The following is a 27746-nucleotide window of genomic DNA, read 5'->3' on the forward strand; positions in this document are numbered from 1 at the left end:
TTTTTTTTTTTTTTTTTTTTTTGGCCACACCACGTGGCATGCAGCATCTTAGTTCCCCGACCAGGGATTGAACCCGTGCCCCCTGCAGTGGAAGTGCAGAGTCCTAACTGCTGGACAGCCAGGGAAGTCCCACATTTATATGTTTTACCTACAAAAAGTTACACAGAAGCAGAGAGTAGAAGAAGGGTGGTTATGGGGGTAAGGAAGTGGGAGAAGTGGGGAGACACTGGTCAAAAGGTTGCAAAGTTGTGGTTATGTAGGGATGAATAATGAAGAAATCTAAAGTACAACATGATGACTGTAGTTAATAATACTATATTGTATACTGGAAATTTGTTAACATGTATATTTGTTACATGTATATGTAAAAAAGTAAAATTGAGTAGTGGAAATCACCCAAGCTGAACAGAAAAAAGAAGAAAAGATTTTTAAATCAGGATAGTTTGAGATCTTTGGGACAACATCAAGAGTACTAACATCCACATTATAGAGGTCTCAGAAATTGAGAAGAGAGAAAGGGGCAGAGAATTTATTTGAAGAAATAATAGTTGAAAACTTCCCTAACCTAGGAAAGGAAACACATCCAGGTCCAGGAAGCACAGAGAGTCCCAAACAAGATGAACCCAAAGAGGTCCACACCAAGACACATTGTAATTAAAAATGGCAAAAAATTAAAGGTTAAGAGAGAATCTTAAAAGCAGTGAGGGAAAAACAACTAGTGATGTACAAAGGAACTCATAACACTGTCAGCTGACTTCTCAGCAGAAACTTTGCAGGTCAGAAGGGAACAGAACAGTATGTTCAGTGTGAGGAAAGGAAAAAACCTACAACCAAGAATACTCTACCCAGGAAGGAGAGATAAAGAGTTTTTCAGACAAGCCAAAGCTGAGAGTTCAGCACCAGTAAACTGGCTTTACAAGAAATGTTAAAGGGACTTACATAAGCAGAAAAGAAGAAACCACAGCTAGAAATATAAAAATTACAAAAGGAAGAATCTATAAAAACAGACTCATAGATGCAGAGAAGAAATGGGTGGTTGCCAGAAAGGAGGGATGGTGGACAAAATAGGTGAAGGGGATTAAGAGGTACAAACCTCCAGTTATATAATAAATAAGTCATGGGGATGTAACATACAGCATGAAGAATATGATCAATAATATTATAATAACTTTGTATGGGACAGATGATTACTAGACTTATCATTATTTCATAATGTATGCAGATGTCAAATCATTATGTAGGACACCTGAAACTAACATAATATTGTACATCAACTATATTTCAATTCAAAATAAAGAAAAAAGAAAAGAAATAAATAGTATAGCTACTGTGGAAAACAGTTTAGCAGTTTATCTTAAAGAGTTAAACATAAATTTATCTTAATATCCAGCAATCCGATCCCTAGATAACAACCCACAATAAATGAAAACATATGTCTACACAAAGACTTGAATGTCCATAGTGGCAATATTCATAATAAACCCAAAGTGGAAATAATCTAAATATTCATCAACTAGATATGGTATGTCCATGAAATGGAATACTATTCAGCCATTAAAAGGGACAAAGTATTGATACACACTGTAACATGGATAAATCTCCATTATGCTGAGTGATACCAGCCACAAAAGACCACAAATTGCATGCTTGCATTTATATTAAGGTTAATGCTATAACATGGATGAACCTTGAAGATACTATGCAAGTGGTTGCCTAGGGTTGAGTTTGGAATGGGAAGTGACTGCAAAAAAATTAAACATAGAATCACTATATGACCCAGCAATTCCACTTCAGGGTATATACATAAGAGAATCCAAGCCAGAAGCTCAAATAGTTGTTTCTATACCACTGTTCATAGAAGCATTTTTCACAATAGCCAAAAGATGGAAACCACCCAAATGTCCATCAAGGAATGAATTGACTGGACAGCTGCATGTAAATCAATGAAGTTAGAACACACCCTCATACCATACACAAAAATAAACTCTAAATGGCTTAAAGACTTAAACATAGGATGTGACATCATAAAACGCCTAGAAGAGAACATAGGCAAAACATTCTCTGATATAAATTGTACCAAGGTTTTCTTAGGTCAGTCTCCCAAAGCAATAGAAATAAAAGCAAAAATAAACAAATGGGACCTAATAAAACATAAGCTTTTGCACAGCAAAGGAAACCATAAACAGAACAAAGAGACAACCCACGGAAGGGGAGAAATATTTGCAAATGATGCAACCAACAAGGGCTTAATCTCCAAAATATACAAACAGCTCATACAACTCAAGAAAAAACCAAACAGCCCAATCAAAAAATAGGCAGAAGAACTAAACAGACATTTCTCCAAAGAAGACATACAGATGGCCAACAGGTACATGAAAAGATGCTCAACGTCTCTAATTATTAGAGAAATGCAAATCAAAACTGCAATGAGGTATCACCTTATACTGGTCAGACTGGCCATCATTAAAAAGTCTACAAATAACAAATGGTGGAGGGGGTGTGGAGAAAAGCAAACCCTCCTACACTGTTGGTGGGAATGTAAACTGGTGCAGCCACTATGGAAAACAGAGGTTCCTCAAAAAGCTAAAAACAGAGTTGCCATATAATCCAGCAATCCTACTCCTGGGCATATATTCAGACAAAACTATAATTAGAAAAGATACATGCAACCCCTATGTTCACAGCAGCACTATTCACAGTAGCCAAGACATAGAAACAACCTAAATATCCACTGACAGATGAATGGGTAAAGAAGATGTGGTACATATACACAATGGAATACTACTCAGCCATGAAAAAAGAATGAAATAATGCTGTTTGCAGCAACCTGGATGGATCTAGAGAGTATCATACTAAGCAAAGAAAGTAGAAAGACAAATACCATGTGATATCACTTATATGAGGAATCTAAAATATAACACAAATAAACTTATCTATGAAACAGAAACAGACTCAGAGCCATAGATAACAGACTTGTGGTTACCAGGGGGTGGGGGTGGGGGAGTGATGGAGTGGGAGTTTGGGGTTAGGAGATGCAACCTGTTATATATAGATAACAACAAGGTCCTACTGTATAGCATAGGGAACTATATTCAATATCCTGTGATGAACCATAATGGAAAAGAATATTTTTTAAAAGATTGTATATATATATGTATAACGGAATCACTTTGCTGTACAGCAGAAATTAACACAACGTTGTAAATCAACTATACTTAAATAAAACATTTTTTTAAAAAGTAATGATTGATAAACCCAAAGTGGTACATAAATACAATGGAATATTATTTAGCCTTAAAAAGGAATCAAATTCTGATTCATGCTACAACATGGATGAACTTTTAAGACAGTATCCTAAGTGAAATAAGCCAAACACAAAAGATAAGTATTACATGATTTCACTTATTTGAAGTATCTAGAGTAATCAAATTCATAGAGACAGAAAGTAAAATGGTTGTTACCAGGGGCTAAGAGTAGGAGAATGGGGAGTTATTTAATGACTACAGAGTTTCAGTGTGGGATTATGAAAAAGTTTAGGAGATGCATGGCGGTGATGATTGTACAACAGTGTGGAACTGAACTGTACAGTTAAAAATGGTTAAAATGGTAAATCTTATTATGTATATTTCACAGTAAAAAGCCAGAAAGAGATGCTGTTATTAAATGATACTGTCAGATGATTCATTTTAATATGCTCAAAATTAACTTTTGAGTTATCAAGAGATTGAGATGTGTTCCTCTACTTTGTAATTGAGTGAAATCATGTATTTTAATGGTTTGGTGAGTTTGTTGATTTTTGCTAAATTTGTAATGATATTGTCTGGAACTACATTCATTTGTAAACTGCCTGATGGTAAAGTAACCAGTGAAGAAATTCTCAGAGAACTGAAAATTTATTATTGAGCATGGTTTTAACTGGAAAGATTAACACAAATAAGGGTAAGTCTGACAAGAAAAAAATGTAGGAATGGTTGACTGCCAGTAATGCTTGGATTCACAAGGATCCATGTTTGTAATTCACCAATAACATCTCTCTTCAAAAGGTTTGCCTCTTAATTTTTTTCAGAACGTTCAATGGCATGGTAAAAACTCAATTATTTTTTAGAAAATGTACACACATAAAAAACAAGTTGACCTCTTCCTGTTTATAAAGACATGTTTGTAATAAAATAGAAGCTACCTTGGAGCCTTTCCACACAGAGGTACTCTGGTTTCATTGAGAAAAGTGTTTTGGAACTCAAGTATTAAATTGCTGCTTTCTTTTAATGGAGGCAAAAAAGATGTCACAACAAAGGGTAAAAATCTAGATAAGGTATTGGGCATAGATCACAAAATTAGCTGACTGACCACTTATTTTTTCAAGGTCAAACAGTCTATCAGTAACTGCAAGGCCATTACTTTAAGAAAAGCAAAAAGAAATGCCTTTTACCGCATGTGACAAGATCTGTGTTATGAAAATAAAGTTGATCATGGGGACTGGGAATTGCTTGATGCGTTAGCGCGTATTTGTTATGAAAATCACAGCATGATGGTACATTCTATTTTAAATTTTATTAATGACCTGCTTTCACCAGGAAACTCCTCTTGCCACCACACCATAAAGCTTTATTCATTTTATCACTCCCTTCTGATAGGTTTGTTCGTGTCACCGTGTGCCTCTGGAATATAAACCTCCCTAGGCAATTTTTTCAATTCGTTCATTAAGTAAACCTACAGCCTAACGTCCTAGCATACATTTAGATTGTGATTATGTATCCCTATTGCAATAATGCCCTAGTTCTGAAAGTACAGCTCTTCAAATGAAAAGAAAGCATTGTAATATGTAATCATGAACATCAGGTGTCTGTAGGTGCCAGGCACTGTGGTTGATATTTCATATCGGAGAAGGAGAACTCTTAAGTCCTAACACCCATTGTGAGGCAGGTGGTATTATTCTCACTCTACAAAAGAGAAAACTGAGGCTTAGAGAGGTTAAGATCAAGATCACACATCAGAAGGTGGTAGAACAAGGATTTAAACCCCAAGTCCAAGTTTTTTGTACTGCACTTATGCTTCCACAGATACGGGTTACAGACTTAGGGCTCATCGGCTATGGAGGGAATTGTCCCTACATTAAATAGTCCTATCTAGCCACAGGGTTGTTTTGGTTTGGTTTGGTTTTTAGACCTGATTTTTGTTTTGTTTTTGCTACTTTCTTCTGTTTTCTTGCCATCAGTTATTAATTTTTATTGCCGTTAGAATGACTCACTCTAGCAATCTTTTCCCCTTACTCTCTTTATCATTTGTAATATCCTTTAAAAAATTCACCAGGCTTGTTAGAACTTCAGGTAACAGAAAACAGCCAGTGAGGAAAGGCAGGGACACTTTCTTCTGTGAGATCTGAATGGAGGTGCTGACACAACTCTTCTGTGTTCTGAGGAGCATTGTGCGGCTTATTTGGATGTTCTAGGCTAGTTCACCTCAATTCTTCATATCACAAACAGAAGGGGTGGATGTATATGCGTGAATAAAATACAGATGTGTTGGCAGGTGTGCATATAAAGAAAAATTGAGATGGAGAAAACATCTTAATTCTTATTTTCTATAGGTCATGGAGAACATTGAAGAAACATCACAGTGAACCCAAATCACTGCTTTTTTTGTTACAAAGGCAGAAAATGAAACAGCAAAAGGTAAAAGAAATTAAACATTAATCCTTTGTTCTCTAAATAAAAGACTGAAAGTTATTATACCCTGAAACAGTCTGTCCTATTGCAAGGTATGTTTCTGTCACGTGTATCATTTGCAGTCGGTAAATAGAGGAGTAATATCAATCCAATGTGAAAGTTGCATAGGTCAAACATGATTTTTCCCAGTAAGCTGATGTGTTGAAGCATCCAGAAGCAAAGTTTCTCACAGCTAACGATAAGCTTTTAGCAATATATGAAGACCCTAAGAGAAAAGATGAAAATCCTAGTTAAGGGCAATGAGTGGCTCTAGTGGCTTTCATGGTTGTTAAGCTGTCTGGGGAAGCTGCAAGTACAGGTAAGGCATGAAGACATTTCACCCGGTGATTAGAAAAACATTGATTGATGAAGGTGAAACCACACAACTTGTCTCAGGACTTAATGACTCACAGGTTCTTTATGTCCCGGTGCAGAAGGAATTCGGTGAGGGACAAAGTTGGAGGTAAGAAGTGGATTTATTAGTATAGGATGCTTGTGAAGGATACAAGTTAGCAGGCAAGAGAGCTCTGGCCCAAGAACTAAGTGGGCTACGTTTTTATAATCAAAGAAAAAGTGGGAAGTGGGAGAAGACCACCTTCTTCCACATTCTTTGAGTAGACATCACACTTACATCACTAGCTCCTCCTTTGGGTGGGGCAGAGGAGTTTTTGACCCATTTGGTCAAACAGGGACTGTCATGGTGCTATTCAAATCAGCAGAAGGGTGGTAACATAAGACTAAAAATATGTTAAATCATCTCAGGTTTCAGTATGAGGGTCTTCTATGGAACGCCACCTTTCCCCTGTATTCCTGGCCTTGGTACTTGCTCAGGTGCATGTCCTAAGGCTCATTATCTTGCTGACCTTGACCAGCAGGCTGCAGGCCTTGTTTTTTCACTTAAGGGCCTGGGGCATATCTTGTACTTGTATTACATGGTTTCATTGTTAAGCAGACCTGTTTTGTTTCAGTGTTGATTGCTTTCTTGAGTGTTCATTAGCTTACAATGGTCTCCCAAAGTTCCCTTTGTGTCTATAATCCCCTAGTGGGACTTCTAAAACTACCTGGGTAACTATCCTGCTCTATCCCTATCACTGGCAGCTACCTTTAGATCATATTTTTAATATTGATGAAAATCGTTTCTCTATGAGAAGCAATTGATTTCAAGGATCTATATCTGAAAGAAACACAAGCCCAAAAGTTTAAGTATACAGAAGATGGACTAATTCTCAGTGGATACTAGTGGAAATTTAGGATTCTAGTTTTTGTTATTGCTTAGGTTACAAAATTCCAAACTTATCTTCCCCATAAGGCTTTTAATTTTAGGGCATGATTTTGCAGAATGTGAGGTTTTCATCTTATTAGGAGCAAAATAAAGAATTCATTAGGCCAGAACAGTTTCTTCAGTTTTTCGAACTGTGTAGTTACCCTGAAATATAATAGAAAAAAACCAATGGCAACTTTCAGGACATATGAAGAGTTGTGGAGTAGCTTGGAGCAGTGGGAGTTCTGACCACCAAAGGTCTAGGGCTAGTAAATAGTTGAGGCAGAGAAGCAAGCTCTGGCCAAATGAACAGCCCACCTGTGAACAACTTCCCCTTCAAGCCATTTCTCCACATCCTTGCCAACACTTGTTTTTGTTTGTTTGTTTGAATAGCCATCCTAATAGGTGTGAAGTGGTATCTCATTGTGGTTTTGATTTGCATTTCCCTAATTAGTGATGTTTAGCATCTTTTCATGTGCTTATTGGTCATCTGTATATCTTCTTTGGATACCTGCCTATTCAAGTCCTTTGCTTATTTTGAACTAGGTTGTCTCTTGTTGCTGTTGTTGCATTTTAGTTCTTCAAATATTCTGGTTATTAATCCCTCAGTCGGTACACACTGACTTTTCCCAACAGTCTAGCCCAGTGTGAGCACTGTGAATTGAATCTGTCACTAGTGCCATTGATTCATTCACTCATTCATTAACCCATCATTCACTTAACAGCTAATACATATGAGCTTGAGGCACTAGAGTATACAAAACGAAAAACCCTCAGAATTTTTTAACACTTTTTTTTTTTTTTTTTTAAAGAAGATGTTGGGGGTAGGAGTTTATTAATTTATTTATTTATTTTTGCTGTGTTGGGTCTTTGTTTCTGTGCGAGGGCTTTTTCTAGTTGTGGCAAGCGGAGGCCACTCTTCATCGCGGTGCGCAGGCCTCTCACTATCGCGGCCTCTCTTGTTGCTGAGCACAGGCTCCAGACACGCGGGCTCAGTAGTTGTGGCTCATGGGCCTAGTTGCTCTGCGGCATGTGGGATCCTCCCAGACCAGGGCTCAAACCCATGTCCCCTGCATTAGCAGGCAGATTCTCAACCACTGCGCCACCAGGGAAGCCCAACAGACTTTTTTTTAAGTTATAGATTTATAGAATGATTGAGAAGACAGTGCAGAGTTCCCATATACTTCCCTCTCCCACACAGTTTTCCCTACTATTAAACATCTATGTAAAATGTACTAGTGTGCTACATTTGCTAATATAAATGAAACAATTATAAATTAAATTTAACAAAAGTCTATAGTTTACATTAAGGCTCCTCTTTTTGTTATAGTTTTATGGATTTTGACAAATGCATCATTTTATGTGTCCACCACTACAGTATGTTGAATAACTTCACCACCCTAAAAATCTCCTGTGCTCCATCTACTCACCCTTCCCAATCTCACAGTGATCACCACTAATCCCTTTACTATCTCTATAGTTTTCCAGAATGTCATATAGTTGGAGTCATACAGTATGTAACCTTTTCAGACTGTCTTCTTTCACTTAGCCATATACAAATTAAACTTCCTCTGTGTCTTGATAACCTTTTTTTTTTAATAGCTAAGTTATATGACTTTTTTTGGTGGTTTAAAAAAGGTTTTATGGTAGAAAAACATACATAAGATATACCATTTTTACATATAAAATTCAGTGACATTAAGTATATTCACACTGGTGCAACCATCACCACCATCCATCTCCAGAACTTTCTCATCATCCCATACCGAACACTGTACCCAATAAGCAATAACTCCCCATTCCTCCACTAAACACCCTAGTAGCCAACATTCTACTTTAAGTATTTGAACATTCTCAATACTTCATGAAGTAGAATCATGTATTTGTCCTTTTGTGTGTGGCTTATTTCACTTACCATGTCTGCAGGGTTCATCAGCACTATAGTATGTATCCAAATTTCATTCCTTTATATGACTAATATTCCACTGTATGTGTTTACCACATTTTGCTTATTCATTCATCAATCAATGAACATTAGTCATTTCACCTTTTGGCTATTGAGATAATGCTTCCATGAACATTCATGTGCAAGTATCTGTTCAAGCCCCTGTTTTCTGTTCTTTTGTATAAATACCCAGAAGTGGAATTGCTGAATCAAATGCTAATTCTGTATTTAATTTTTTGAGGAACTGCCATACTGTTTTCTACAGCAGCTATACCACTTTATATTCCTAGCAGCAATGAACAAAAGTTCCAGTTTCTCCACATCCTTGTCAACACTTTTTTTTCCCCAATAATAGCCACCCTAATGGGTATGAAGTGGTATTTCATCATGGTTTTGATTTGCATTTCCCAAATGGTTAGTGATGTTGAGCATTTTTTCACGTGCTTATTGGCCATACTGTATCTTCCTTGGATACCTGTTTATTCAAGTCCTTTGCCCAATTTTGATTTGGGTTGTCTTTTGTTGCTGTTGTTGCATTTTAGGAGTTTTTTATATATTAATGGATATTAATCCCTCATCAGATATGTGATTTGCAAATATTTTCTCCCATTCTGTGGATTGCTTTTTTTTTTTTTTTTTTTGGTATGCGGGCCTCTCACTGTTGTGGCCTCTCACATTGCAGAGCACAGGCTCCAGACGCGCAAGCTCAGCGGCCATGGCTCACGGGCCTAGTCGCTCTGCGGCATGTGGGATCTTCTCGGACCAGGGCACGAACCTGTGTCCCCTGCATCGGCAGGCAGACTCTCAACCACTGCGCCACCAGGGAAGGCCCTGTGGATTGCTTTTTTCACTCCATTGATAGTGTCCTTTGATACATAAATGTTTAATTTTTTTTTTTTTTTTGTGGTACGCGGGCCTCTCACTGTTGTGGCCTCTCCCTTTGCGGAGCACAGGTGCAGGCTCAGCGGCCATGGCTCACGGGCCCAGCCGCTCCGCGGCATATGGGATCTTCCCAGACCAGGGCGCGAACCCAGTTCCCCTGCATCGGCAGGCGGACGTGCAACCACTGCGCCACCAGGGAAGCCCCATAAATGTTTAATTTTTGATGAAGCGCAGTTTGTCTGTTTTTTTCTTCTGATGCCTATGACTTTGGTGTCATATCCAAGAAATCACTGGCAAATCCAATGTCCTGAAACTTTTCCCATTTTCTTCTAAGAGTGGAGTTTTAAGTCTTAGGTTTAGGTCTTTGATCCATTTGAATTAATTTTTCTATATGGTGTTAGATAAAAATCCAACTTCATTCTTTTGCATGTGGATATCCTATTTTCCCAACACCATCTGTTGGAAACACTGTCCTTTCCCATTAAATGGTCTTGGCGCATTTCCCCCAAATCATTTGACCATGTATGTGAGGATTTCTGGATTCTTTATTCTATTCCACTAGTCTATATGTCTGTTTTTATTCAGTACCACAGTTCTGATTATTGTAGCTTTGCAGTAAGATTTGAAATCAGGAAGTATGAGCCTTCCATCTTTAATCTTTTTCAAGATTGTTTTGGTGAATTGGGGATCCTAGATATTCTTATTTTTCTATTTCTGTAAAAAATGTCATTGAGATTTTGAAGTGGATTACATTGAATCTGTAGATCACCTGACATCATACCAGTATTGTCTTCCAATCTATGAACATGGGATGTCTTTCCATTTGTGTCATCTTTAACAGCATTCAGCAATGTTTTGTGGTTTTCAGTGTACAAGTCTTTCACCTTCATTGTTAATTCCTATGTATATTATTGTTTTTGATGCTATTGTAAAGGGAGTTATCCTAATTTCTGTTTTGGGTTGTTCATGTTAGTGTACAGAAAGGTAACTGATTTTGTGTGTTGTTTCTGTATGCTTCAACTTTGCTGATTTGTTTCTAAGTTCTAACAGATTTGGGGGTGCAGGGATCATTAGTGTTTTCTACATATAGGATCATGTATTTTGCAGAGATAATTTTACTTCTTCCTTTCTAATTTCAATCTTCTGCCTCGAACTTCCAACACTATGTTGAATAGCAGTAGTAAAAGCTGCGTCCTTGTCTTGTTCCTGATGTTAGGAAATGCTTTCAGTCGTTCTCCATTGAGTATGATGTTAGCTGTAAGACTTTCATATGTGGTCTTTATTATATTGAGGTAGCTTCCTTCAATTCCTAGGGGGGTGGTGGGTTTTCTTAATCAAAAAGAATTTTGTCAAATTTTTTCAGCATCAACTGATGGGATCCATGTGTGACCCTCATTCTACTAATGCAGTGTATTGTATTTGATTGGATTTTCATCTGTTGAACCATCCTTGCACTGCAGCAATAAATCCACTTGTTCAAAATGTATAAAACTTCTAATGTGCTCTTGAATTAAGTTTGCTAATACTTTAGATGTTTGCATCAATATTCATCAGGGGTATTGGTCTTTAACTTTCTTGTGTTGTCATTGTCTGGCTTTGCTATCAGGGCAATACCGGCCTTATACAATGGATTAGGAAGTGTTCCCGCCTATTGAATTTTTTTCAAAAGTTTGAGGACTGGAGTTATTTCTTCTTTAAATTGGTTGAATTGAGTAAAGCCAGAGGTTGCAGGATTTTCCTTTGTTGGGAGGTTTTTGACCGCTGATTCAATCCATCTCCCTTCTAGGTATAGGTCTATGTAGATTTTTAATTTCTTCATGAATCAGTGTTAGTATGGTTGTGCTTTTGTTTTCAGAAATATATCCATTTCGTCTAGGTTATTCAACTTGTTTAAAACTGCTCATAGTACTCTTATGATCCTTTTTATTTCTGTAGACTCATTAGTAATAACCCTACTCTTATTTCTGTTTTTAGAAGTTGAGTCTTCTCTTTTGTTATTGATCTAGCTAAAGGTTTGTCCACTTTGTTAACCTTTTCAAAGAACTAGCTTTTAGTTCAAAATTTTCTATTGATTTTTTCAGTATTTTGCTTATCTTAGTTCTAATCTTCCTTCTACTAGCTTTGAGTTTAGTCTATTCTTCTTTTTCTAGTTCCTTAAGTTATAAAGTTAGAATGTTGATTTCAGATTTTTTTTTTTTAATGTAAGCATCTACAGCTAGAATTTTTTGTCTTATGGGGTGCAATGAAAGCAGTGCTGTTTTAGTATGTTGTGTTTTGCTTAATGGATTTTGAGGATGTTATTAGATGTGTAAATGTTTAAAACGGTTACATTGTTGTATAAAACCTTTTAACATATAATGTACTTTTCTGTCTCTTTAAATCCAAAAAGGTTGTAAGTCTATTTGTCTCATAATAATATACTGTTCTCTTTTGGTTACTATTTGCATGGAATATTTTTGCTCCTTATTTTCTGTGTTAGTGTCTTCTTTTGTTCTTTGTTTTATAGTGAAACATTTAAATTCTCTTTTCCTTTTGTGTGTATTCTATAGCTATTTCTTTGTGGTTACCATGGGGATTCCATTTAACATCATGAAGCAATGACACTAATTTGAATTTACAGCAGCTTAACTTCAGTAGCGCATAAAAACTTTTATATAACTTCGCTCTCACTCCCTTTCAACTATTACTGTCACAAGATTACATCTTTTAAGCATTGTGTCTAAAAACATAAACCAACTAAAAACATAAACCAATAACTATATTTTTATATGTTAGTTCCTAAACTGTGTGGAAAACAAAGAGAGTTACAAATCAAAGTTATAATACTAGCTTCTATAATCGTTCACGTATACCTTTACTGGAGAGCTTTACTTCTTCATATGGTTTCCTGTTCCTATCCTTTGTCCTTTCATTTCAACTTGAAGAATTTCCTTTAGCATTTCTTGCAGGGCAGGTCCAGTTGTATCAGTGTCTGGTAATGTTTTAATTTCTCCCTCATTTTTGAAGGACAGTTTTGCCAGATAGAAGATTTTAGGTTGACAGTTTTTTCGAGAAATCTGATAATCTTATTGAAGATCCCTTTTATGTGATGTTTCTTCATTCTTGCTGCTTTCAAGATTCTTTCTCTTTGTATAGCTTAATTATACAGATTTTCCTCCACTCACAATGGGGTTGTATCTTGATAAACCCATGGTAAGTTGAAAATATAAGTTGAAAATGCATTTTATATACCTAATCTACTGAACATCATAGCTAAGCCCATCCTATCTTAAATGTGCTGTGAACAATTACGTTAGCCTGTAGCTGGGCAAAATCATCTAATACAAAGCCTATTTTGAAGTGATGTAATTTACTGAATACTGTACTGAAAAACAGAATAGTTGTATGTGTATTAAATGTTTACTCAGGATCATGTGGCTGACTGGGAGCTGCAGCTCTCTGCCACTGCTAGGCATCATAAGTGCATATCTTACTGCATACTGCTAGCCTGGGAAAAGATCAAAATTCAAAACTTGAAGTAAGTATGGTTTCTACTGAATGAATATCATCTTTACACCATTGTAAAGCTGAAAAAATCCTAAGTCAAATTGTCCTAGGTCAAGGACCGTCTATAATGTATCTTGGTGTCTCTTTTGACTTTAGCCTATTTGGAGTTTGTTGAGCCTCCTGATATGTACACCCACATCTTGCATCAAATTTGGCAGGCTTTTTTGTCATTATTTCTTCAAATAAACTTTATGTAGCTTTCTCTTTTCCTTCTGGGACTCCTGTAATGTTTCTTCTTCCATACGATTGTATCTTACAAATCCCTTAGATTGTTTACTTTGTTTTCTTAGACACAATTACTTCAACTGTCCCATCTTCAACTTTGCTGATGAGTTCTTTTGCTTGCTCAAATCTGCTGTTCAACCCCTCCAGTGAAAATTTTGTTATTGTAACTTTCTGCTCCAAAATTTGTTTGGTTCCTTTTTATAATTTCTCTCCACTTGTATTCTCATTTTATTCATCACTTTCTTGATTTCCTTTAGTTCTTTGAGCATATTTAAAGGTCTTTTTCTAGTAAGTTCAATGTGTGGGCCAGGCCAGTTTCTGTTCCATTGAATAGGCCTCATTTCCCTGTTTCTCTGTATGCGTTACAGGTTTTTTGTTGTTGAAAATTGGGCATTTCACTATTACAATACTGTAATTCTGGATATAACATTCTCTTCTATTCCCAGTGTTTACCAGTTGTTGCTGACTGCTGAACACTGTTGTTCATGTTTTTTGAGACTTTTCCAAGCTATTTTTACAAAGACTATCCCTTGTGTGTGATCACTGAAGCCTCTCTTCCTATTTCCTTGAATGCCAGTTCTCCTTTTTGCATTTCAGCTGTGTGCTAAGGCACTCCTGCAGCTCTTAGCTAGGCCTGCTTCTATCCGAGGGATCAGACCAAGATGAAAACCTAAGGCTCTCTTAAATCTTTTCTGAGCATGTTTTGCCTGTGCATTCATTTGGCATTCTATATCTTCCCCTGGGTACAACTGCTTTTGAATGCCCAGTTTCTCAAAAATCTCACCCCAGCTTCTCCTCTAGGCCTTACACAGCCTGTTTTATGTCTTCACCCATATCCAGGTGCCTGTGATTCTGCGGTCATCTTGCAGCTTTCACAAGCAGTGCCTACTCTTTCTTGCCTGATTTCCAAGTTATGCAAAACAGTGATGAGCACCTTGAGTCAGTCCTTCTAATCCCCCCCACAGATTAGAAAAGACAAACAGTGATTTGCAAATAAAGTCTATTCTTCCTCTTCTGGTTTGAGGGAGGGAACTGGAAACCAGGCTTCCGTCATTTTAAGAATAAGAGCACCACTGCATGGGAGGCAAGGGTGAGTAAAAAATCACAAAACTTTCCTACCATTTTGAGGATGGGTTTTCTTCACTGGGCACTGTGTTAGTTGCTGTAAACCTTTGTTTTCCAGCGCGCCAACAAATTTGGTTCACACAGTTTGCTGCTTTTTTTCCTTTCCTCCTCAGTGTTTCTGTGGAGGAACAAAAGCTTGGAGTGCTGTAGTTTACAATTTTGCTAGTGTCACTCAGGTCAATTATGTTTATTCCTATCTGTAATTCTAGTATCCTGACTAGGCATTGAACAGAGTTATGTTTTAGATACATGTATGGTGACTGAATTTTGGTTAGACTTGCAGGTATTGTGTAAATGTTAAGAAAATGATCTCAATTATCTTCACTGATTTACATTTAAAATTAATGAATATACATATTTTTCCAATTTCTTATAATTATCAATCTTGCCTTTTTTACTGGCTGTGATGTCACTAGAGAACAGTAACTTTTGTAAAAACTTTATGAAATGAAATGCTCCATACACTCTTAGTACCAAGACATTAAATGAAGTTTATTGGCCTCTGCCAATGTTTTCTACTTTAGAGTAGCATATATTCTTCTACTCTGTCTCCATCATGGCACAAGGCAGAAATGAAACAAAAATAACATGTCTTGTAAATATTTGACTATTCTTCTGTACACAGGCTAATATTAAAAAAAACTTTCTGGTAACATTCTTTACATAGCACAGGTATTAGTTTTGTTTATTTAACAAGGATGTTATTACTAATACTATGTTTTGTTATTTTAGGATTTTCATTAAGCAGACTCATTCCCTTTCTACAAATGAAAAAACCAAGTCAGTCATCTAAAATCTCAATTTCAAATCAAGAGGATTTAGTCTTCTGTTTTCATTAAAATGGAATTTATGGTGGTGTTCAAATGGGTTAGACTGGACACAAAATGACAAAAGTAGATTTTTTTCTCAAAAATTTCTGCAGAATGCCTAGGAAATTCTCAGATCTGTAGAAGTTTATTTTACATTCTTTGCATGTTCATTGTGTTAAATTTGTAATATAAATTAGTGGCAAAACTCTTGCTGTTTGGCTTCTCTTACTAGGTTGAAAAGTTGTTTTATTTACCAATGATGCAGGTTTAAGCAAAGTTGAGAATTAATTACAGTAGTGAACTGGCCTTCTGGACCCCCTTCATTACTCTAGGTCACAGACTATTAATTATAACAATGTGTAGGGTGTCTGTTTTGAGATCTTAATTCCAAGCTTCCTTACTCTTTCTTTATATTGCTACTTGGCTTTTCAAGGAGTTTATTCCTTTGAAGCAACCTTTAACAAGGCAAATTGTAGCTGCAGAAGGATTCTGCTTTGAAAGCACATTAAGGAAATCAATATTTTTTAAACACCTTGATTAAACTATCCTATCCTTGTCACTTGATAGAAGACAGCTCAGTATTGTAAAGAAAACAGTAAGGGTACATCTTCTCTTTTTGTGCTGTCAGTTTTTTCATGTGATCATTTTTCCAGTTTCACAAATGACTACAACAGTTGCCATTTCTAGGAATTTAGTATGTTTTTAGCTGAAACAGTAACTTTTCCTTTAATGCTTGCTTTTAAGACAAGCCTTTCAAAACTGGAATAAATTGTTTTATCTTTGGTTAAATTACCATCCCCCCCCACCCCAACTTCCACAGAAATGTCAAAGCCTCTGAGAGGTAGGGCCAATTACTTTTGTTTTCATCAGTACTACTCCTTCAATTGGTTCAACTCCTTCCCTATTTTGCACCAGGGTTACAATCTTGTGGCCAAATGAATTTATTGTTCCTAACAAGCTCCAAAGTCTCAGCTATAAAAAGGAGCCATATATTAACCTCGAATATTGTATGAAATGACCTTGCAGCAGACTCTCCTTTGAGAAGTAATAAAACATTTTATGTATTAATTTGAAAAAAATAAAACAGTTCATTCAACCAGGTGCATTTTGTTCATATTTCCATTTTCAAAATCCTTTTTCCTCTACTGTTCAGTCAACTCTGGTTAATATCAAGGACAAAGAAAATTTACAAAGCATTTTCCTTATATGCTATGTAAGCATAACCAAGGACTTGAATTTTGAGATATTGTCTACTTGATAATGGGTACCAATGTCAAATAATAGAACAGTTAATAAAAACGGCTAAATATTAACATTCACAGATTAAAAGTTCTATGGCAATCAAACTTTTCTTTGGACTTTCTTCAGGAACTAAGATTGGGTATAACCATAAATTAAAGAAACTTTTAAGTATTTTTATCATTCATATAAATAAACAGCAAGAAAAAAATCTTTTGAAGTAAAAATTGGTTTAAAAAAAGTGATTAAAAATAGAAAAGCAGGAATGTTAATATATTTGATTTCACTTACCTTGCAAGTTTTCTTCTATCCCGTTAGAACCACTGACTATTACAAAAGTGCCATATATTATATCATACTGTATTAGAATATGCTAATACAGATATCCTGTAACAAAGACCTGGAGAAAAACAAGTGCCTTAGGCAAGAATGATGTTAATTTCTGTCTTGTAAAACACTCTGGAGATAGATAGGCAGTCCAAATCAGTAATGGTAGCACTTCAACAAAACTGTATGGCAACCTAGGATCATTCTGTGTGGGTCTCTTCCACAATAGAGTACTGCCTCTTCTGTAGAGTCTAAGATGGCTCACAATCATATCCACTTCTAAGCAAAAGGATCGAAAAAAGGCAAAACAAACAAAAAAAATGGTCACACTGTTTTAAAGGACACATTATCATTTCCCTCACATTTCACCAGCCAGAACAGTCATACTTGCAAGGGAGACAAGGATGTAGTCTTTATTCTGGTGTGCATATGCCTAGCTGAAAATCAAAGGTTTTATGACTATGTGAAAAGGAAAGAATGGATATTGGGGGGAAACTGGTGTTCTCTGCACAGATTTCATTTTGATATTTACATAATGAGAAATTTAAACCTGAAAAACATTTTACTGGAAATAATATGCCAGGATTTGCTAACTAACAAATACCATTATTCTGGGTTTTCTTTTCTAAAGGATTCCTTCATTCACTCACTAAAAGCAATGAAGTACACAGCTATCTGAGTTTCCAAGGTACGTTTTATTGGTATAAAACCAAAATAAGGTGATGTAATTGTCTCATCTGCCAATTAGTTATATAGAAGTAGGTGAAAAAAAGAATTTTCTGTTGCAATTTCTTTATTGAGGGAAAAGGAAAATATTTTTCCTCATAAGGTAATAAAATACTGATTAGTCTTGGCAATTTATTTGACTAAGCAACTTTAGAGTAAGTACTAAAACAAAAATAGTTCTTTAACATTTACCAATAAGTAAAAAGTCAGTAATTTGTTACAGCTTCTGAAAAAAATGGTAAAATTGTAAAGCAGAGAAAAATTTCCCAAGCCATCTGTGTATTTTTCTCCTTTATTAAGGGAGAAAAGTATCTTCATGATTCTGCTGAAAGATCATCTAACATTGCAGAGGTAGTCATGGAATGTCTTAAATCTCCTTTCTGTTGACGAATCCTTTTTCAGTCTTCCTATGCAGGAGACTATTTAAAGTCCTATCACACAGCAGCTACATAATCTGGTGCAGTATAGCCATAATTGGTTCACTTGTGCCTGATGCAAAAGCTCTCAACTCCCGGTCTTGCATTACATTATGTACAAACTTGTCCTTCATCTAATATATTAAAAACTACCAAATAATCTTTAGAGTGTCAAAGCTACAAAACAGATACATACAAAGTTTTTTGTTTGTAATATACATATCCCAAGTTTCCATTTTCTGGAAAAGGCAGAGCCTGAAAGTTATACATTGTGAAAGCCACTTTATAGGTGGCTTTATTTAGATGACCCAAGATGAATTAGTGCCATTATTGTTGTATAGCTGTGAAATAGATCATCATCCTTTACCTCATTACATTTCTTCAATATAAAGTTTCCAGTGACTATGCGATCACATCCAATTTCTCCATTTCCAAAGAAGCCAAATAAAGGAACACTAGGAAAAAACTTTCTAAATGCATCAGCCTCCACATTCCCCTTGGCTCTATAATACTGAAAGCCCCTGCCAACACACGCAAACATGAAGCCAATGGTATTCTGCTCTGGGATGTTGGCTGCTTTGAGGCGCTGCATCGCAGCCTCAGCAGTCTTCTCGTCATTGACATCCTCATTGAGAAGCACTGTGGCACTCTGGATACGGTGTCCACTAAATGATAGTCCAACCACACCGGTGGCATCAATATCCAGAGGGTTCCTAGAAAATTAAATTAGAAAAGTGGCAATATATCATGAAACACCATTCAAATTTACAGTATAAAAGAAAAATCATCCTGATTCACTGGTTGGGAAGTGCTGCCTTAGTCTACAGTTAGTCTGAGGCTCTCTCTTCCTGATCAGAGGACTGTAATAAGGGTTAAAAATTAAACTACTGAAATTAATATATTAAAAGAATGCAGAAGGCAGATCTACAGAGAAGAAAGCAACCATTTCCTCAGTCACAGATACAAAGGAACAAATGCATCATCTCCACAAAGATTTCTAAAATCCAACCAGAGTTTTAGAAGGGTACAGAGTATTCTTACCTTTCTCACTTCCCTGAAAAAGGAATCTTACAATTTTATTCATATATACTATGATATGTATTAAAGCTTTTGGTATTATTTAACCTCTTTGGTATCTTTTCTCCCCTACCTCAGCTGTCAAATTCTAAAAGAGGTGTATTAAATATTCAATTATGGAGGATAATTTTATTAAGAACCCATAATTCCAGAAGTTTTAAGCTCTATGCTGTTTGGTCCATAAAGGAATAGATTATATTGTGTCTTATTTATTGCTTTGACCTGAAAATTTAGCTTAATCTGCAGGTAAAATCATACATTTTCTTTTTGTTTCTATTTGCCTGGTATTTTTTTAAATGAAATATTTTATGGTTACTAAAGAAAATAAAAATAAAATGCCAATAAAGTTGTAAAGCATAATATAGTGAACACCCATTGGGGGAAAACTAAGTAAGTACCTTACATTTCTAACATTTCTATCAGGTGTACCAACATCTGAGTCTACGAAATGGGCAGGATTCACTGGATTAACAAGAAACTAAGACTTAAAAAGCTTAAGCACTAAGTGACTTAAGGCTAACTAGTGGCAAAACTAGTTTCTGAGGGGCAGAATCCATCTTCTGAAGTCCACTGCTGTTCCTTTAACCTTATAACATTTCCTTTTGGTATACAACTGCAACAAGAGTCTCCTGCCTAAAAGAATTATTCACCTTTTTTTGGAGGGAGCGGGGCTCCTATCTGGACACCATTAACATGGAGTATTGATTCACTCAATGGCTTCCCTTACTCCATGACACAGTGTAAAGACCACATTAAAATTAATGTGTTGGGCTTCCCTGGTGGCGCAGTGGTTGCGTGTCCACCTGCCGATGCAGGGGAACCGGGTTCGCGCCCCGGTCCGGGAGGATCCCACATGCCGCGGAGCGGCTGGGCCCGTGAGCCATGGCCGCTGAGCCTGCGTGTCCGGAGCCCGTGCTCCGCAACGGGAGAGGCCACAGCAGTGAGAGGCCCGCGTACCGCAAAAAAAAAAAAAAATTGTGTCATGTAAGAGGTAATGATTGTTGAGGGTATATTTTCCATATTAGGTATAAAGAGTAGATTATATACAGACAGCCACGCTAACAGGCTAGCACCTCAGATGTTATATGTCTGAGTGAGTTGCATTTCAAAGATCAACTGTATGTCAAATCGCCATTGCCCTATCTGTATATAATTTCAAAGTAAAAGCAAAGACAATAAGGAAAATTAGGCAAAAGGAGAAATAACCCACAGATAGCTAACAAGAATCAGGTATAATTATGCATGAAATCCAGTGCTTAGAGTTCAGTGCAGTTGGCTTTCCTCCCTTCTTCCTCAGGTCCCAGGGAACTCAACTTAGCTATCTGCTTTCCCTGGTCCATCAGTGCTGACTACCAGGAGGGAGATTATGACTGGGATGATTTAAGCTGCTCTTAATGATACTGATCTCTAACAGTGTGTTCTCCATGTCACCACTCTAGGATCCAAATACTAAACACAAATACAGAGAGAAACAATAGTGCTTGCAGGAAACATCTGGAGGATGGGGCAAGGGGGGGTCTCATTTTCTTGCTTTTGGAAACAGCTGATATTTATGTCCAGTTAATTAGCTCAAACTCAAAATACTACATACTTTCATTGGAAATGGAAAAGTAGTAATAGTTCAAGATAGAAGAGCAAATATTTTTTATCTTTGAAAACAAAAGCCCTAATAATGAAAGATGCATCATTTTTGAGCTTGAAAAAGCCTTTCAAAAGATCTAGTACAGTATTTCCAAAAATGTGTGCCAAGTAATATTGCTATATGTGGAATCTAAAAAAATGGTACAAATGAACTTATGTACAAAACAGAAATAGAGCCACAGATGTAGAAAACAAACTTACGGTTACCAAGGGGGAAGCGGGGGGCGGGGGGAGGGATAAATTGGGAGATTGGAACTGACATATACACAGGATGTAGAAAACAACTTATGGTTATCAGGGGGAAAGGAAGGGAGGGATATATTGGGAGATTGGAATTGACATATACACACTACTATATATAAAATAGATACCTAATAAGGACCTACTGTTTAGCACAAGGAACTCTACTCAATACTCTGTAATGACCTATATGGGAAAAGAATCTAAAAAAGAGTAGGTATATGTATAACTGATTCACTTTGCTCTATAGCAGAAATTAACGCAACATTCTAAATCAATTATACTCCAATAAAGATGTTAAAAAAAAAAGATCTAGTACAGTATTTCCAAAAATGTGCCAAGTAATACCAGTCAGCCTGCAAGATGCTCCATGAACAAAGGGTTTTGTGGCCAAATAGATTTAAGAAGGGCCACAGGTAATAATATTATTCCCCCTCCCTCTAAAAGATCCAAAGTACTGAGCACAGTATTAGAGGCTCTGAGAAGTTTTACCATAAAGATGTACTGCTGAACCACGCATTTCCTTTAGAGGAGGAAAACAGAACCAGAGAGGAAGTGACATACATATGAACCATAAGAAGTCCCCTACGTACGAACAAGTCCCCTACATACGAACAAGTTCCGTTCCGAGAGCATGTCCTTAAGTCCAATTTGTTCGTTAAGTCCAACAAAGTTAGCCGAGGTACCCACCTAACACAATCGGCTATATAGTACTATACTGTAATAGGTTTATAATACTTTTCACACAAATAATACATAAAAAACAAACAAAAAATAAAACATTTCTAATCTTACAGTACAGTACCTTGAAAAGTACAGTAGTACAGTACAACAGCTGGCATACAGGGGCTGGAATCGAGTGAACACGCAAAGAGTTACTGACCGGAGGAGGTGGGAGATGGTAGAGCTGAAGGATCGTCAGCAATAGGAGACAGAGGGCAAGCTGCAATTTCACTCACGCCTGACGCTGATGGCACAGGTTCTGGTTCCTTGCTGGATTCAATTCTATCTACCGTCTTGAAAAAGTGATGTCTGGGTAGTAGCTCTTTTTTTCTAGTCACAGATGACACGGTAGCACTGGATGGCATTCTGAACGGCTGCTGCAACCTTTGTGTACCGTTTTACGTTCGGGTCCTGTGCCTCAAAAAGTTAACAGTGCCTCCTCAAATAAGGAAGATCCCCTTGCCATTTCCTGTGCCGTGAAATCTCTTCGGTTCTTCAGTTACTTCTTCTTCCTCTTGTTTTTCTGTGTCCTTTCTGTGGGCCTCCAATTCCATCAGGTCTTCATTAGTAAGCTCCTCATGTTGCACAGCAAGGAGTTCAATGAAGTCGTCCTCTTGCAGACCTAGCTCCAGTTTCTCGCTGAGGGTCACTAAGTTGCTGAAGACCTCTTTGGACTCCTCATCCACCCTCTCAAATCCACAAAAGTCATGAACAAACTGCGGGCAAAGGTTCTTCCAAACCCCATTCATGGTGACAGCTGTAAACTCACGCCAAGCGAAGTCTATGTTTTTTATGGCCTTGTAGATGTTATAGTCCTTCCAAAATTGTCACAAGGTTGTTCCTGATTTGTCACTTGCCTTTACTGCCTGACGAAAAGTGTGACATAAATAATATTTCTTGAAAGTCATTATAGCTCCCTGGTCCGTAAGTTGGATGAGAGACATTGTATTCAGTGGCAGATGCACTACTCTGACGTGGGATGAAAGCCATCTGTGAATGGGGGAGTGGCCCAGAGCACTGTCAAGCAGCAAAGGAATGCTGAATGGGACGTCCTTCTCCAAGCAGTATTTCTCTACCTTCGGGATAAAGTGGTGGACAAACCAGTCCTGGAAAATGGCCTGTGTAACCCAGGCTTTGGGGTTACTCTTCCACACAACAGGAAGAGAGCCCCCGGCTATGTTTTTAAGGGCTCTTGGGTTCTCTGAATGATAAACTAAGAGAGGCTTCAGCTTCATATCGCTGGAAGCACTGCCACCAAACAACAGAGTTAGCCTATGCTTTGCTGCTTTAGAGCCTGGCATCAACTTTTCCTCCTTACTGATGTAACTTCGGTCTGGCATCCTCTTCCAGTATAGTCTCATCCACATTAAAAACCTGCTCAGGTAGGGCTTCCCTGGTGGCGCAGTGGTTGAGAGTCCGCCTGCTGATGCAGGGGACACGGGTTCGTGCCCCGGTCCGGGAAGATCCCACATGCCGCGGAGCGGCTGGGCCTGTAAGCCATGGCCGCTGAGCCTGCGCGTCTGGAGCCTGTGCTCCGCAACGGGAGAGGCCACAACAGTGAGAGGCACGCGTACCGCAAAAAAAAAAAAAAAACAGGTAAATACGTGCCTCCATCAGTAATTTCTCGAAGCATTTCAGGAAATTCCCGGGCAGCTACCATATCTGCACTCGATACCTCACCACTTTTACATCATGAAGGATGACTCTAGTCTTGAACCAATGAAGCCAGCCGTGGCTGGCATTAAAAGATGTGTCCTCTGATTCTTTGCCATATTTCTTCTTCAAGTCTTCATAAAGGCTCTTAGCTTTCTCTTGAATCAGCATTAAGCTGAGCGGGACGACACTGAGGCTGATCCTGCATCCACACACTGAGAAGCTTCTCCATCTCCTCCATCACTTTTCCACACTTCTTCAATAATATTGTCAACACCACCAGCCCAGCCGACTTCACATGTTCTTGTCCTTGTTCTTTAGAACCGTGCCAATGGTTGAACGATTCACGTTATAATAATGAGCGACGTCTACCATCTTTTTGCCTCGCTCCACTCTCTCAGTTCTTTTCGCTTGGCGTTTCTTAGCAGTATCAGCTACATCACCGCTGCTTTTATGCGTGCTTCCGGACATCCTGGGCTTTAAATAAAGATACTGTACTACTGTACTCTATACAGTACTGTACAGTACACAAAAGCATAACCACCTGTAGAGCATGCACGCATGTGACAATGTATGCCAGTCACGTGAACTAATTTACATGATTGGACATGCAAACGCACAAAAGTTTTGCAACTTGAAGGTTCGTTATGTAGGGGACTTACTGTATTGCAGTTACAGAGTAGAGAGCTGTCAAGGGAGCTCAGTAGACAATGCTGAAAGTCAATTTTGAGGAGAGTATAAGTCCAACTAAGTTCTTAAAGGATAACATATATAAATTTCATTCTTCAAAGATAAGCAGAATTACGTTGTGTGAGCCCCTCAACCTATGTCTATTGCAAAATGGAATGAACTATTAGCAATTCTTTAAGCATGTTTCTTAAAAACCCAAAGTAATATAAAGCTGAGAACATTTCCCATGATGTGCAGAAGCAATCAGAAGCACATCAGACATACTTTTCAGAGGTCAGTGATGCCAGGTTGTCCACCTGGCCTCCAGCCAAGATGACATTCATATCACTGAAAGTGCTGACTACACGCTGCAGATAATTACTGGCTCCCACTTTACAGCAATTATAGCCAAATACAAGGACCACACGAAGCTCAGGGTTATCTAAAAGACCTGCAGAGAAATGAGAGAAACAATTAAAGATAGCCTTAAAAAGAAATCCTTAAAAAGGAATTCTTCATTTTATTATTTTGCAAAATGAAATGTTACTGCTAATGTCCTGTATGCCTAGTTAAGTGCAATTTACTGTTTAAGCTGTCAAGTCCTCCATTTTTTTTTTGCAAACTTTAACATTACTCAAAATCTTTGCTATAATTAATTTTTCATCATTAAGAAAACTAAATGGCTATTTGAAAATAATACAATCAACAACACAAATAAGGAAGCAGCTATGTAACTGAGCAGCACCCTTGGTGGACCCTGGCACAAGCCATTCCACACGGCCACCACCTGGAATGGAAGGGAACACTCGTTTACAAAGGACAGAGTTAGATGCAGTGGGAATTTAAACATCCAGAGAAAATGGACAGAAACAGCACTAACCACCTGTAGTGGGTTGAATGTGGTCTCCCAAAGACATATCCACACCAAATCCCTGGAAAGAAGAATGTGACCTAACTTGGAAAAGAAAAAGGGTCTTTGCAGATGTAATTAAATCTTGAGATGAGATCATCTGGATTATCCATAGGCCCTAAATACTATACAAGTATCCTTATAAGAAAAATAGAAACAGACAGAAGAGGCAATGTGACCACAGAAGCAGAAACTGGAATGATGCAGCCATAAGGAATGTCCATGGCATCAGAAGGTGGAAGAGACAAGAGATTCACCCCTAGAGCATCCAGAGGGAATGCAGCTGCATCAACACCCTGATTCCAAACTTCTGGCCTTCTGTACTGTGATAGAATAAATGTTGTTTTAAGCCACTAAAGTTTGTGCTAATTTGTTACAGCAGCCTCGGGAAACTAATACACCATTAAAATACAGGCCTTATCCATATATTCCAGGAAAGGGAGTGGGAGTGAAGGTGGTTTAACCATTGGAAACTCATTCCAAAGCAGAAAAATATTCAATTCTGCAGCATATGGATGAAAAGCAGCTACCACTAGAGGGCAGCATAGTCTATCAGGAGGCAGGCAGTACTCATGCTCTCCCCTACAAGCTCCCAGGCTTTCACATGTGCCTCTTTCACCTTGTTTATACACTAACAACTTGAAATTTGCCAAAGAGGTGACTCTGGGACACAAAAAAGAAAAAAAATCAAACACCTGACCCACATTTGAGTTTCCACTGACTCAGCAACATGACTTCCATCTTCACAGACGTAAAGGTAAATAAAGGTTGCCAGAAATAAGGCTCACTTAATTAAGGAAATGGGGTGGGGTGGAGGTGAAGGACCAGTTCCTAACACCAAATAATGATTTATCTAGGGAGACTGCCTCTGGTCCATTTCTAACTCTCTATACAGTACATCACTGATTTGGAGAGTAAGAAGGATATTAGTACAAACCAGTACTTTCAAGATACCATATACCCCAAACCATTACTAAAAGGTCTTTTTCTCCACACAGACCAGCCCAGCAAATTTTCAGAGAATGTTTTTTTTTTTTTAGAATGAATTTTCAGAGTCGGAAGAGGCCTGTGGGATCAACAGTTTATGCTTATTTTACAAAGAAGGGCTGCTAATCCTAGAAAAGTGGCTGGCCCAGGACAGCATCTTGGCAGACTCTAGACACACATCTCCTGACTCTCATTTTTAAGTTTTAGAAACCTAAAAACTTCTAGATCTCTCCCTTTCCTGATTTCTAAGCTCTAGGCCCTCTTTTACAATTGCCTACTAAAATTTTCATCTGAATGTTCTATAGGCACCGCCCTTATTAATCCAACGCACACCAGAGTGCTTTCAACATCCTCCTCCAGTGGTCTTGTTCTACAGGGGGACCACACACACACAAATCTAGAAACTAGATTCACTTCCCCTCACCCAACTTAGAGAACAAATCTGCCTTAGCCCAGGCTGGCTGCCTGACAGAGCAGACAGGTCTGTATCATGAACCAGAAGGAAGGTACAATTCAAACTCCTTGCCACTAAAAATTGAGGCCTAAGATACACGAGCCTGAAAAGACGACTACCCAGCTCATTCTGAGGGAAATCCTGGCACTGCCTTCAGTCCTGCCTCTGTGGGGAAACAGGAGGGCCCTGTGCTCAGTACCAGTATCTGAGGACTTTCAACTTCAAGAAAGCACGCTAGCCGTACTCTCAGCTCTGATGTTTGTTGGGCGGATGACGTACTCAACCAGCCCAACTATAAAAGGTGCAAGTTCCAGTTCACTGTTCCCTGAAATCCAGCATAAGATCTAAGTCACAGCAGACTGAGTGGCTGAAGAGCACGTGGGCCATCCATTCCTTTGGCAGCTCTTAACATTTTTAGATTTCGCAGAGAGCTCAGTAACCAGACCTCATTGGTTTGGATCCTACAACTGCTTTTATTTTAAGGAGTCATAGTTGGGGTGATGCCATTGGTGTTCATAGAGTGACATGGCGTAAGAAACAGCTTGAAAAACAAGCTATTTATTATAAGGGCATATGGATCCACTAGAATTTATCTCAGTTCTCAGAAAACTGGGAAGAGTTAATGCTTCTTCTGCCCCAGCTCAGCCAAACCTGTGGCCCACATCTAGCAAATGATGATGGTCTGTATCTCATGTACTACCCTCCATCCTGGCTACACTATATTCCTCCTACACATGTCCCTCAACTCAGAATTCCTCCACTGATAGTCTATGTATCTTTGTATGCTGCCTTAAATTCATTTTCAAATAAGGTAGAATATAAATTCATTATAGCTATGCTCAAGCTGGAAGGTTAAAAGGAAAAAAGTCAAATCTAGACACCAAGAGCAGCATCAGATTCAGGAAAGCCAGCTATGAAGAACTAGTCCAAAGATTGGCCAGGACTGCTTGAAAAGGCTTTAGGTCTGCGTGTTCAGATTTCTACTCTTTTTAGGGAAGCCTCTCTGAAGACAGCTGTTTTATGGCCTGTTTGAAAGTGATGTAATCTAAATGCATGTAGAAAACCTACGTGAAAGATAATGTCTACTTGAAATGAGAGGCTAATACCATGAACAATTCATAGACAGAAGCTGTGTTCTCTCTTCCTCACAGCCTTAGTTTTACCATCACTTCCTTCCCTGTATCTT

General features: G+C 37.9%; 2 protein-coding genes across 16 annotated transcripts in view; one reads left to right on the forward strand and one right to left on the reverse strand.

The window, feature by feature from the left end:
• NRG4 (neuregulin 4) overlaps positions 1 to 17920 on the forward strand; it is a 140949-nt gene extending 123029 nt beyond the window's left edge. For 12 of the 13 annotated variants that reach the window (XR_003681668.2, XR_003681673.2, XR_003681672.2 and 9 more), the window contains 2 exons: positions 5588 to 5672; positions 15422 to 17920. Coding sequence is in view for 1 of the 13 variants with exons in the window: in XM_028495142.2 (XP_028350943.1) it covers positions 5588 to 5604 (17 nt within the window). In the remaining 12 variants the exon portion in view is untranslated. Of the gene's footprint in view, positions 1 to 5587; positions 6063 to 15421 lie in introns of those variants that run through there. The other variant, XM_028495142.2, reaches the window with a different exon arrangement.
• A 150-nt stretch (positions 17921 to 18070) lies between these two features.
• FBXO22 (F-box protein 22) overlaps positions 18071 to 27746 on the reverse strand; it is a 31516-nt gene continuing 21840 nt past the window's right edge. For all 3 annotated transcript variants that reach the window (XM_007114656.2, XM_007114658.3, XM_007114657.4), the window contains exons 6-7: positions 24495 to 24660; positions 18071 to 18919 (exon numbers count right to left, since the gene is read on the reverse strand). In XM_007114656.2, coding sequence (XP_007114718.2) covers positions 18502 to 18919; positions 24495 to 24660 — 584 coding nt within the window. In that variant the 3' untranslated portion in view covers positions 18071 to 18501. The remainder of the gene's footprint in view (positions 18920 to 24494; positions 24661 to 27746) is intronic.

The sequence above is a fragment of the Physeter macrocephalus genome, chromosome 11, assembly GCF_002837175.3.
Source record: "Physeter macrocephalus isolate SW-GA chromosome 11, ASM283717v5, whole genome shotgun sequence".
In the NCBI taxonomy this organism is placed as follows: Eukaryota; Metazoa; Chordata; class Mammalia; order Artiodactyla; family Physeteridae; genus Physeter; species Physeter macrocephalus.